The sequence below is a fragment of the Lampetra planeri genome, chromosome 3 (assembly GCF_965212315.1).
Source record: "Lampetra planeri chromosome 3, kcLamPlan1.2.h2, whole genome shotgun sequence".
NCBI classification, from domain to species: domain Eukaryota; kingdom Metazoa; phylum Chordata; class Hyperoartia; order Petromyzontiformes; family Petromyzontidae; genus Lampetra; species Lampetra planeri.
Genome location: NC_136109.1, coordinates 8,060,559 through 8,074,699, shown reverse-complemented (window position 1 = coordinate 8,074,699; position 14,141 = coordinate 8,060,559). Strand labels below are relative to the sequence as shown.

The following is a 14,141-nucleotide window of genomic DNA, read 5'->3' as shown; positions in this document are numbered from 1 at the left end:
TTACACGGTTGGTTACGTACGGTGCGTAAGAAATTCAACGTACATACACAATACAGCAACACCGTGTCATCGCCTGGAGTAAGGAAGAGGAAAAAGTGGGTTAAGAGAACATCCAAAAGTTGGATTTATCATCGTCATCATCATCCCATTGACCGTTCAGAAATAAAAAAAATTGTGCCGATGCAGGTCACGTGGCTGGAAGGGACGATGACCGAAGCGCTTTCGCGGCCGTCTGGAACGCTCTTCCTTCCGATGCGAGGAAGCACTTTGAAATTTAGATTGAAAACGAATTTCTGGATGTAGCCTGATGTGGCTGGTTGTCATCACCAGCGAAACGTCGTAAATCGAATTGTAAATGTTGTCGATTTACTCTCTAAATACGCCGGCGTATTGAAGTCGTAATTGGCGCATTTTGGTTTTCGTGACAAACCTCGCTAATTGGCTGTGTCGGGTGGTGGCGGGTTTAACGACACATTTATTTTTACGCGATCTAACCCAAAACACCTTTATTATGGATTATTTATTTCCAACTGCTTTTTGTGTTAAGTCCGTTGCCCCCCCCCCACCCACCGATTAGTGCGGTTGAGTTGGCTACATACGGTGCGAAAGAAGTTCAACACACATTCATCACCAGGTGGGTCGAGGAGCAACCATTGGAGTGGAACCCACAGGAGGAGGCGACCGTTCCCGAGAGGTCGTCCGCCGCCGACTGCGATGGAGCTGCGTCAGCGGCTCGTTCGCAGGAGCTCCATCATGGGATCGTCGCTTCGCGAGACCACGGGGGCGAAACGTCTCCTGCCCTACGGCCTATGAACAACAACGATAAGACGATTCAGATGTACGCGATTTTAGCCGTTGAAACATACCCGCGGGTACATACCGACACATACAAACGCCAACACACGCACGCACACGCGCACACACCACGTAACACGAAGATACCCCGTATAGCCTTTGTTGTTTGTTGGGGCAAGTGCTGTCAGCGGCGAGCACCTGCGAAGGCCGGAACGGCACACGAGGGGGGTGGGTGGCCAGCACCACGCCCGGCCGCCTTTGTCTCCCCAGTGCTAAAGTTCACAGGCTGAGTCGAACAAGGGGAGGGCCCGGGGTCGGTTTCAGATATTTGTCACTGGTGTTGGCCATGAGCGGGAATCAAACTGGGACCGCCAGGTTCGTAGCCGAGTGCGCTAACCACGGCGCCACCGCTCCCGATACAACACTCACGCGCGCACACACGAGTACATGCACGCTCATAGTCACACCGACACTCGCACACACAAACACAAAGATCCCACATATAGTCGTGGCCGACTGTTGGGGCAAGTGCTGTTAGCGAGCACCTATGAAGGCCGGCACGGCACACGAAGGGGTGGGTGGGTGGCCAGCACCACGCCCGACCGCCTTTGTCTCCCCAGTGGCGATATTTACACATCTCAACAGGTACTTCTTTTGTGGCTGAACAGACAAAGCAGAGTCCCAGGTTCAAATATTCGACGCCGTTGCAGACCGTGAACCGGAATCGAACTCGGGTTGCGGGTTGGTGGCGCAGCGCGCTGACCACTGCACTCCAGCTTCCCATACGTACACTCACTCACACTCACACGCACTCACACGCACACACAGACACCCCCGTCTCACATGCGTGCTCAATCTCGGAGCTGCGGCTCAGTTTTCTGCTCGAGCAGAACTTTTCTAAATTTAGGCTCCAACTTTTACCATCACACCCCCCCCCCCTTCTGACTGCCCCCCCCCTCCGCACCCCACCTACCCACCCCGCGATCCCACCATCCACCACCATCAGCCCCCCCAAATCACCCCCCCCCCCCACTCACCACCTCTCCCCCCCCCCCTCGCCCGCACCGCCCCCCCGCCACCGGTACCCAAAAAAGAAGAGTGGCGTTTATAAAGCAGGTCCGAGGTGCGAGCGTGCGTTGTGTGCGCGCATAGCGTGGAGTTCAGACACACACACACACACCCGCACACACCTCCCACGCGCGCACACGCACACGCACACACCTCTACACACCTCCCAGGCACCACACACAATACACCACGCACACGCGCGTGCACCCGGAGCACAGTACGAAGAGGAAGACGACGACGAAGAACAAGACAGAAGATAGGGGCCACCATCCCGGTGTGGGCTTATAACTGCAGCGTGCGCGCGCGCGGGACACAGCGGCCGTGGTGGACTGGGGGGGGGGTTGGTGGAGCAAGCGAGGAAGGGTCGGTGTGGGTGGTTGAGTGCTGCTGCTGCCGAGGAGGAGGAGAAGTTGGTGCCGTGTGGTGTGCTGAACCTGGACGGTGCGCGCCTGGAAAGAAGGTCGCTTTAAGGAGTCACCATGGATCAGGGCCACGCGAAGGAGGTCGCCGAGGTTGTGTCGTTCTTCAGCGTCGACCCGCAAAAGGGCTTGTCCCTGGAGCAGGTGCGGCGACTCCGCGAGAAGCATGGACCCAACGGTGAGCACGAGGAGGAGATACACGGGGAGGAGGTGGTCGTGGTGGTGGTTTGAGCGGTGCCCGGGGGCAGATGAGAGAGAGGGGGGGGGGGAGGCTGTAACATCGAGGAGAGAAGTGCGCATCGTAAATACGTGCATCACCATTCGTTGCAGAAGAGGAAAAAAAATCACATGCACACATTTAAAACTTGCGTAATCACCATCATCAGCACCATCACCACCATCATCACCATCATCATTACGCGCCAGAATGAGCAACGATAACATCATCACCACTACCACCACCACCACGACAAACATCATCAGCACCACCACCACCAGCGTCATCATCATTAACATCACTACGGAGCACGTGCAACCACCAAAAACACGAATAGCCACCACCATCAATCCGCACGTGCACCGGGCAGTACCGCCTACCAAGGGCACCACCACCACCAACCACCATCATCATCATCGGCATGCGCACCATCACCACCATCAACACGAGCCCCCCGAACACAGCGATGGGCATGAACACGCCACTCGCTGTGACCGGTTATCGGGCGTGTCGCCAGCGGTGAGTTCCCGTACAGCCACCCACGCGGGGACGCAAACACGCGCCCTGCAGTTCGGGTCTGCGAGTCGTCGAGCATTCACATAGAATTGACGGGAATGGTAAATATGTTTTAATTGGAAAAATACTCTTCATTGGCAATCCCATACATTGTGCGTTCTGACGTATACATTATACGATGATGACGATGGTGGTGGTGGTGGTGGCGACGATTGTCAATGTAAGTGACAATTTTCACGATCGTATTGAATTATTCCACTCGCGTTCCGTCAGATTGTTCTATTCCAAGTTGGGTTTTCGTAAAAAACAATTTTTTTGAAAATAATAATGATAATAATACAACGAAAGCGCGTGGTATGGAGGGCATTTAAACAAACATTTTGAACGGCGTCTCAAAAGCCATCAGCGCGCTCGCGCGATTTGATTGGTCCTCCGCTGTTTGGTGAGTGCCACGTGCAGCGCACAGATTAGCATGGTCGGCTACGTACGGTGCGAAAGAAGTTCAGCACGCACACGTACATACATACGGACACGGAGCAAATGGAGAGACGCGGGGAGACTTCGTTGACACTGAGAATAGCAACTGGCGGCAGCCCATGGAAGGCCACGTGGTCACAAGCGTTTCATTTATTTAGACCATTGAGCCCAGGGGTGTAAATTCTACATTTTCCTATGGTGGGTGGGTAGGGGATGGAGGATGAAGGTGGGAGTCAGTTAACTCACAGGGTTGATGTGCCCTCCAAAAAAAATCGCGGTACCTATTTTATCAACCCGAAGTAGATGATGATATGGTTGATAAGCGGAAGCAGTCTTGTATCACTGGTTGGGAAGAACAAACACAACAAGGGTAGCCACATGGCTCAGGATATTCTCAAGTGCAAAGAGTCGATGACTTCAGCCCAGCCACCCAGTCATTCACATTGAATATCAGGCTTTCAATGAATGACTCATAGGTTGTCAATAAACGAATGGGTCGATCAATCAATTGAATTGGATGATACAACCCAACTCTGGCATGCGACAAACGCAGCTCTCTCATGGCGTTTATGGAAGTTGATAATGATGACGACGACGATGATGATGAGGATCGCTCACAGGATGGGGGATCTCAACGAGGCGGTAGTCCTGGGGTGATGCGTTGCTCTGCTCTGCTGGAGTTTTCGATCGATTGCGTCCGTGTCGTGATAGCGCAACTGGCCTCGGAATTAATTGAAGTTGGTTGATCTCAGCGAAAAGTTTCCATGAATTGAAGGCCGCGCGTAGTGACGGCGCACACACACGTGGCTGTGATCCAGGCACCCGTTTTGGTGGATCATCTGAGCGAGGAGGATAATGTACGGCAGTAACAGCAAGAAGGTTCGCAAACTAGTATGTGCCAGGGGACACGTGTGAGTGTTTATCGCCTCCTATGCTCGTTTGGTGAGAGTTTTTTTTTATTCTCAGGTCGTGCGGCTTCTTCCCACACCAAACAATTCTCTCTCTCGCTCGCTCCCTCTTAAAAACACATTGGCAAAAAAATATATTATTTGCAGGACCATCGTGAATTTTAAAAAATACCTACGACTCACAGGGCATTTCCTCGACAGATATATGTCATCGTCATCGTTCTTTATTCATTCTAACGGATGGTTCCAAAGGAAGACATTTTTCAAGATGATTTAATATTCATATTTTATATTTTCTGCCTTTCAAACTCGATTACACTTGGGAAGCCGGTTTAATTTCGCGTGGCTGAGACCCGAATTCGAAGAACACAAGGTCTCTGCTGGGCATTTGTAAAAAAAAAAAGCCTTATAACTCATCGGATTCCTACAGTATAAATTAATTATTCTGATTGTGATAGAGTGGTGACTCGCCGCATTCTGAACTAAGTAAACGGCATGCGAATGGCAGGCGTTCGAAACTATAACCTCAATTGTGCCGGACTCAATGTCCTGACCGCAACCACCACGCACACCATATTTATTGAATAAGCGTATCACCACACTTTTGTCCGCGCTATGAAGAAGGGTCAATGCCAGAAACGTCGTCTACAGTGTTTTCCTTTTAAGGCCACCCACAATGTTATGATGAATATAAATACATTGCCAGAGGTTGTCCTCTGTGTTTGCGATTTGATCCTGGTCCTAAGGAATGAGGAATTTCCAGTCGCTTGAAACGGGAGATGCGGAGATTTAAATTTTGACTTTGACTGCACGCAGCCTTAATAGGTGTTCGCCAGCAACCACCTGTTCCTATAGATTACCCAGGGCTACACGAGGGATTTCTGGCTTATGTGTGCATCCTATTGACCTTGTAAATGTCACACTCCACAGGAGGGCAAAGAACTTGGTTCACCGATGATAATGATGATGCCGATGGACATCGTAGATACGTTTTAATTTCATGATCGAGAGGCTGAGATAAATTTTGGATTTTTATAGAGATCCTACCCTACAGGAAATAAAACAGCAAATGGTTTTGTAGTTTTTTTTTGTCGGGCCCAAATCGGCATAATTAATCACAATTATACTTACGCGATCTAACCCAACACACATTTATTATGAATAATATTGGTCGCGACAGCCTGCGTGTTCAATATGCATAATTAATGTCTTTGCAAGTTTTTTTTTCTCTATCCCAGTGATAAGCCTTTGGGTTTCAGCGATATATATATTTGTCGCAGACGTTCACTTTCTTAAGCCCTCTGGAAAAATTCGTAGAGATTACGTCACACGTCCTCGGGATTCTCCTGAGACCCGCAGACCGACACGCAGAGAGAGACACCCGCATAGCAACCGAGAGATTCACAGAGAGACACAAACTCACACAGAGCCACACAGACGTACGTAGGGACACATAGACTTGCATAGAAACGCAGAGAGTTACACAGAGACATATTTAGATGAGCGTAACGGGATATGGGGTTGAGGTGTGGCGCAGCTGTGCAATGATTTGTTTGTGGCCCTACCCAATGAGTTCAATTTAACGAGTATAATAGGTTAATCTTACATGTCATTTTTTGTTTAAATTGTTGAGACGTTAGTGGTGATATTCGTTTACCCACTCGCGCTGACCGGCGTGGTGAAGTATGGTCAGAAACCTTCATGACTCAACGCAGCATGGGAAAACGCCTTCATCGTCCAGAAGTGGGTTAACAAAGGGTTGGGAATAATTATGGATAATATTGATGATAATAAATATGATTAATTATATTAAATTACCGATCAAACGCGTGTTTTACACGGGGGGGGGGGGGGGGCAGAGTGGCAGATGTAATCGAGCCACATAATCTGCGGCAACTGGAAAAAGTTACATAATAGGCGACGTTTCAGGGAATGGCACTTTTCACAGCGCATTACCGTGCGTCTCCTATTACATACTTGTAAAAAATCTATTTTAAGCACACAGTCTTGTTATTACCGAATGTGTTGAGTTCTTGTTAATTGTGCACACCGCTGCCAACGTATTATCAGCAGCAGCGAACTTGAGCAAAACGTTGCTCTCGAATTTAATCAACCACCGAGCTGACGGGGACATATATATGGAGGGACGCGTGTGTGGCGTGTGGCGACTGGCATTGGTTATCAGCCTCCAAATCAATCTCACTCGACCAGCAGGTGGCGGGTGATTCGACCTGCGAGATCAGCTTCCGTTGAGACGGACCGGCAATGGCCAATGCCGCGGCACAAGCCACCTCTCTCTGCACTTGAAGACTTTGAAACCAAAAATACGAGGAAATAGAATCTTCCCTTGTGGATGATCGGTGCTCGCCCAGGCTCCGTAGTTACCCCTCGGGTCCGTCTTCCCACAAGCGTGAATCTCCGTTAATTAGGAAACAAAACAACAAAAAACACTTTAAAGTTGCGCTCAATTAGCACCGCTGTGTTGTTTTTTTGTTACCCTGTCCATTAACCCCTGACCTTTACCCATTATAATTAACCCCGATCTTGACCTTGACCGTTTTCTCTGGAATCGTCGTTAATCACCTTTCCTTCTTTTTGTGTTTTGTTTTCGCAGAATTGCCGGCGGAGGAGGGTGAGTAGCAACTCGTGCAGCGCATGGTCACTACCCCCCCTAGCAGACCAACACCGGGGTACAGCGTCACCCGGCAGAGAATACCCGGCCCGGTGTAGCCGCCCACTTAGCGTGCACATGGCAGCGAGACTACGATGTCCATGACTTGGCGGCTGCTATACACTTCCACGTGATAAGCCACTTCTGCTGAGCTATCATTTGCGGCCAGGTCGCTTATATAATAAAAAAGAAATCACCTAATAGCTCAGTGGGCTTTTACCAAGTCAAATTAAAATAGTTTTTGCTGTTAGCGATTTGCCTACCTTTCCAACACTTGTGCACTCCTATCGTGCTTGTGTATTGCTTGTCGTTGTAACTTTCTGACATCTGTGAAAAAGCGCTTCATTGCTCATCGGTTTCGTCCGGTACAAATAAAGATTCTTGATTCTAGAGGTCTGCAAGCCACTACATAGCGCCCCCTAACAGACACAGTCGGAATAGCACTCCTAATGGAGTACAGCTGGAATGGTGACATGGAATAAGCGCCTCCAGTTGGCACGAACGGAATAGCGCCGCCTAATGGACGCAGCATGAGACCATTCGTAGATACAACTGGAATAGCAACCCCCCCCCCCCCCATGGTTTCAGATGAAATTGTGGCCTCGAGTGGACGCGCCTAAAATAGCGCCCCAGTAGTGACAGGTGACATCGCAACCCTATCGGTTAAACAGAGAATAGCACCTCCTCTGTGGGTTACACGTGGAACAGCAGCCCCTGGTGGACACGGATGGCATAGCACCATTGAACAGCACTATCCAGTGGTTAAAGAGGGAATATCACCCCCTCCTAGTGGACGCACGCGTTATAACATTTGCCGGCCCTTGGTGGGTTGGTGGTGTTGGTTGTGAGGTTGACGAGATGATGATGGTGGTGGTTCTAGATTTGAAGCTTTCGTGACTGCAAGGATTCATTTTCGGTAAAGTCACGTAGGTAAAAAAAAATGAAATTAAAATTAATAAAAGTAATAATAGAAATAATAGAAATAATTTTAATTTCATTTTTTACCTACATGACTTTACCGAAAAAACTAAGATGATGATGGTGGTGGTGTTGATGATGGTGGTGGTGGTGGTGTTGATGATGATGGTGGTGGTGGTGTTGATGATGGTGGTGGTGGTGGTGTTGATGGTGGTGGTGGTGGTGTTGATGATGGTGGTGGTGGTGTTGATGATGGTGGTGGTGGTGCTGTGTAGGTAAGTCTCTGTGGGACCTGGTGGTGGAACAGTTTGAGGATTTGCTCGTGAGGATTCTGCTTCTGGCTGCCTGCATCTCCTTTGTGAGCTCACATCACACCACAGCTCACATCACACCACAGCTCACATCACACCGCAGATCGCATCACACCACAGGATACATCACACCAAATGTGTATCGCCTTTAAGCAGACTGTTTGGACAAATGCTAAGCCCTGAACCTAGCCCCATAGCTCTAACACTGGTCCTAATTATAACCTGAGCCTCGATTTCCACCTTAGTATCACCCTAACATTATTATCATCAGGGACATTTGTCTTGGCAGTGACCCTAACCCTGTGACCCTGACCATGGTGACATTTGACCGTTTATACTGAACCAGTGACCCCTACTATCCACACCATGGCAATTACCTGGACTATTATAGTGGCCCTGATCCTGTTCCAATGTCCCTGAGCCGGGGGAACCTGGTAGTAACCATGACCCAGTGACCCCTGCCCCAACCAATAAACAATGACATTGACCATGACCCAAAAACAATGACATTGACCCTGACCCAATAACAATGACCCTGACCCAACAATGGCATTGACCCTGACCCAATAACAATGACCCTGACCCAACAATGACATTGACCCTGACCCAATAACAATGACATTGACCCTGACTGAGATAGACCCTGGCCCAAAAACAATGACATTGACCCTGACCCAATAACAACGACCCTGACCCAACAATGACATTGACCCTGACCCAATAACAATGACATTGACCCTGACCCAATAACAATGACATTGACCCTGACCCAATAACAACGACCCTGACCCAACAATGACATTGACTCTGACCCAATAACAATGACCCTGACTCAACAATGGCATTGACCCTGACCCAATAACAGTAACATTGACCCTGACTGACAATGACCCTGACCCAAAAACAATGACATTGACCTTGACCCAATAACAATGACCCTGACCCAACAATGATATTGACCCTGACCCAATAACAGTGACATTGACCCTGACCCAATAACAATGATATTAACCCTTACCCAATCACAATGACATTGACCCTGACCCAATAACAATGACATTGACCCTGACCCAATAACAACGACCCTGACCGAACAATGACATTAACTCTGACCCAATAACAATGACCTTGACCCAATAACAATGACCCTGACCCAACAATGACATTTACCCTGACCCAAAAACAATGACATTGACCCTGACCCAATAACAATGACCCTGACCCGACAATGACATCGACCCTGACCCAATAACAATGACATTGACTCTGACCCAATCACAATGACCCTGACCCAACAATGACATTAACACTGACCCAATAACAATGACCCTGACCCAACAATGGCATTGACCCTGACCCAATAACAATGACATTGACCCTTACCCAATAACAATGACATTGACCCTGACCCAAAAACAATGACATTGACCCTGACCCAATAACAATGACATTGACCCTGACCCAATAACAATGACATTGACCCTGACCCAATAACAACGACCCTGACCCAACAATGACATTGACTCTGACCCAATAACAATGACCCTGACCCAATAATAATGCCCCTGACCCAACAATGACATTTACCCTGACCCAAAAACAATGACATTGACCCTGACCCAATAACAATGACCCTGACCCGACAATGACATCGACCCTGACCCAATAACAATGCCATTGACCCTGACCCAATCACAATGACCCTGACCCAACAATGACATTAACCCTGACCCAATAACAATGACCCTGACCCAACAATGGCATTGACCCTGACCCAATAACAATGACATTGACCCTGACCCAAAAACAATGACATTGACCCTGACCCAATAACAATGACATTGACCCTGACCCAATAACATTGACATTGACCATGACCCCAATAACAATAACACTGACCCTGACCCAATAACAATGACCCTGACCCAATAACAATGACATTGACCCTTACCCAATAACAATGACATTGACCCTGACCCAATAACAATGACATTGACCCTGACCCAATAACAAACAATGACATTGACCCTGACCAAGTGACCGCTGATTACACCTGATTGATCCAGGGGCTCTGACACAAGACCCTCTGACCCGAATGCAATCACCATGACAGTGACCCTGACCCAATGAATAACATACACCCTGACCTTGATCGAGCGACCCTCACCCAGGAACCCTGATCCTGACCCAGTGACCATGGCCGTGCCTGACCCAGCGACCCTGACTCTGATCGTGTTGCGACGCCTGACCCAGTGACCCTGACCCAGTGACCCTGACCCCGCCAGGTGCTCGCGTGGTTCGAGGAGGGCGAGGAGACGGTCACCGCATTCGTGGAGCCGTTCGTCATCCTGCTCATCCTCATCGCCAACGCCATCGTGGGCGTGTGGCAGGTACACACACACACACCTGTACATATACACCTCCACACACCTGTACATACGCACATTTGCACACATAAAGACAAAGGCCCCCCCGTATAGCCTTTACAGACTGGTGGGGCAAGTGCTGTTAGCGAGCACCTTTGTACACACGCACACCTGTACACACACACCTGCACACACACACACACCTGTACATACACACACATGTACACACACATGTACACACACACACACACCTGTACACACACACACACCTGTACAAACACACAGCTGTACATACACCTGTACACACACACCTGTACACACACACCTGTACACACACACACACAGCTGTACACACACCGGTACACACACACACACCTGTACACACACACACCTGTACACACACACATGTACACACACATGTACACACACACACCTGTACACACACACACATGTACACACACATGTACACACACATGTACACACACACACACCTGTACACACACACACCTGTACACAACAACAACAACAACCGCCATTCGCCACTAAGTGGCGGTGACGTCACCACGACGCTTGTGCCAGGCCATGTGCACCCTGAGGCCACGTGAAGTGTCGAACGCCCGCTGGCAGGAGGTCACGGGGCAGACCCAGGTGCCATGGGTCGACTGACCGAGATGACCGAGATGACTGGCTGATGCACCACCTGTGCCCCCTACTGTGCCAACTTGCTGTGCTTTAGCCACCCGGCGCTCCGCTCGTTGTTGTGAGCGTCGCTCCTCCGCCCTCCGTTGTTGTTGGAGGGCGACTGCCTCCAACTGCCCAGTAGCGTCCTTCACGAGCCTCCTCCACTGAGGCCGATCTTGACACCGCTGGTACCAGTCATCGGCAGGTCCACTCAGCTCCACGTTCTCCTGTACCACATCACTCCATCTCTTCTCTAGCCCGTGCCGCGCCCGTTTAGCCCCCTCGATCCGGCCGAACAAAAGCTGTTTAGGCATGCGGTGGCTGGGCATGCGGGCTACATGACCCAGCCAACGCAGCCTTGCCTGCCGGAGGAGCTCACTGATTGGACTTTGCCCAGATCTTTCAAGGACTTGTGAGCTCCTCACACAATCCAGCCTGGTTAAACCCATGATGGATCGTAGGCTGGCCAGCCTAAATGTTTCCAACCGGCGAAGATGCTCCACTAGGGGGGTCCACGTTTCGCAAGCGTAGAGAAGGGAGGGAATGACCGTGGCCGAGAAGACCTGAAGCTTCGTGCGGAGCGACAGACCAGGTAGCTTCCACACAGCGTTACGCAACCGATGAAAAGATATTGCCGCTCGACTGATTCGGAGTGAGACCTCTGCTGATAAACTGGAGCCGGTCATAAGCACACTGCCCAGGTATGGGAAACTCTCCACTCTCTCCACAACTACCCCATCACCGATTGGGAGTTGTGGGGGTGGAGTGCCCGATGGTACAAAATACCCAGGCATGTGCTTAGTTTTGGTGGGGCTGATGGTAAGGCCCCACCTCTTAGTGGCACGCTCCAGTCTCAGCAGCAGCGTCTCCAACTCCTCTTCTGAATGAGCAGCTATTACCAAATCATCGGCATACATAATGTGGTTGACCAATAGGGAGCCATCCCTTGATCGCACCCGGGCGTCGATCAGCCTCCCATTATATCTGTACCAAATGGTAATTCCCCCGGTACAGCTATTGAAGGCTTCACGAACTACGCAGTCGAAATAGATGTTAAATAATGTGGGAGCCAGAGGACATCCCTGTCGCACCCCAAGGTGTACAGGGAAAGGCTCCGACTCCCGGCCACGTAGTTTTACCCGGGCCCGCTCACCATCATGAAGGTCCTTAATGATCGTGAGCAGAGGCTCAGGGACTCCGAAAGCACGAAGAACAACCCAGAGCCCAGTCCTACTGATGGTATCATAGGCCTTGACCAGGTCAATAAAGCAGAGATGTTGGTCTTTTTGGAATTCCCTACACCTCTGCTGTAGCAGACGGACAGAAAATATGGCATCTGTGCAGGACCGCCCTTTCCTGAAACCGCATTGGGGCTCCGCAAGCCTCTCCTCAGCGTGCCTAGCAAGGCGATGTTGAATAATCCTTGCCAGGACCTTACCCGGCACACTGAGGAGTGAGATGCCCCTGTAGTTGTTACAGTCGGTACGGTCCCCCCTTCTTAAAGAGGGGGACCACCAGGGCATCCTTCCAGTCCTGCGGAACCCGTCCAGTGGTCCAGACTGTTGTTATGATGTCATATAGGGCAGTCTGTGCACAAACGCCACCCTCCCTCAGCATTTCGCTTGGGAGATCATCTCTGCCCGGTGCCTTCCCTGGTCTCAGACTCCGGATCGCCCTCAGTACTTCCTCAACAGCTGGTACCTCAGCCAGCCACTCACAGGGGGTGACCTCTTCCAATATTTGAGGCACACCTGTACACACACACCTCTACACACACACCTGTATATAGTGCCGTGCACTTTGTGTGTAATGATGGGTGTTCCGCGTGCAATGCTGTGCTGGGTGTGCGTTGTGTGCTGTGTGTGTGTATATATACTGTGTGTGTACTGCGTGTGCTGTGTGTGTACTGCGTGTGTGTGTGTATACTGTGTGTGTGTGTACTGCATGTGCTGTGTGTGCGTGCGCTGTGTGTGTACACTGTGTGCTGTGTGTGTGTGCTGTGTGTGTGCTGTGTGTGTATATACTGTGTGTGTGCTGTGTGTACTGTGTGTGCTGTGTGTGTTTGTATATACTGTGTGCTGTGTGTGTGCTGTGTGTATACTGCGTGTGCTGCTGTGTGTGCTGTGTGTGTGCTGTGTGTGTATACTGTGTGTGTGTATACTGTGTGTACTGTGTGTGTATACTGTGTGTGTGTATACTGTGTGTGTACTGTGTGTGTGTGTGTGTACTCTGTGTGTGCTGTGTGTGTGTATATACTGTGTGCTGCTCTGTGCGCTGTGTGTGTGTACTGTGTGTGTGTGCTGTATGTATATACTGTGTGCTGCTGTGTGTACTGTGTGTGTACTGTGTGTGTGTGTGTACTGTGTGTGCTGCTGTGTGTACTGTGTGTGTGTGCTGTGTGTACTGTGTGTGTGTATATATATATACTGTGTGTACTGTGTGTGTGTGTGCTGTGTGTGTGTGTGCTGTGTATACTGTGTGTGTGTGCTGTGTGTGTACTGTGTACTGTGTGTGCTGCTGTGTGTGCTGTGTGTAATGCCGTGCTGCGCGTGGCCCTGCGCACTGCCAGGAGCGCAATGCGGAGAGCGCCATCGAGGCGCTGAAGGAGTACGAGCCCGAGATCGCCAAGGTGTACAGGCAGGACCGCCAGGCCGTGCAGAGAATCAAGGCGCGCGAGCTGGTGCCCGGGGACCTGGTGGAGGTGGCAGGTAGGGGGGGGGGACACGCGCGGCACGCACAGCCAAACGTCACCGTCCATCACCACCTCCATCATCACCTCCATCACCACCTCCAT

At 50.4% G+C, this 14,141-nt stretch overlaps 1 protein-coding gene across 2 annotated transcripts in view; it reads left to right on the top strand.

The window, feature by feature from the left end:
- Positions 1-1,930: 1,930 nt before the first annotated feature.
- Positions 1,931-14,141, top strand: part of LOC144737568 (sarcoplasmic/endoplasmic reticulum calcium ATPase 1-like) — a 38,362-nt gene continuing 26,151 nt past the window's right edge. For both annotated transcript variants that reach the window (XM_078620332.1, XM_078620337.1), the window contains exons 1-5: positions 1,931-2,460; positions 7,015-7,032; positions 8,265-8,347; positions 10,586-10,690; positions 13,917-14,055. In XM_078620332.1, the coding sequence (XP_078476458.1) occupies positions 2,343-2,460; positions 7,015-7,032; positions 8,265-8,347; positions 10,586-10,690; positions 13,917-14,055 (463 nt within the window). In that variant the 5' untranslated portion in view covers positions 1,931-2,342. The remainder of the gene's footprint in view (positions 2,461-7,014; positions 7,033-8,264; positions 8,348-10,585; positions 10,691-13,916; positions 14,056-14,141) is intronic.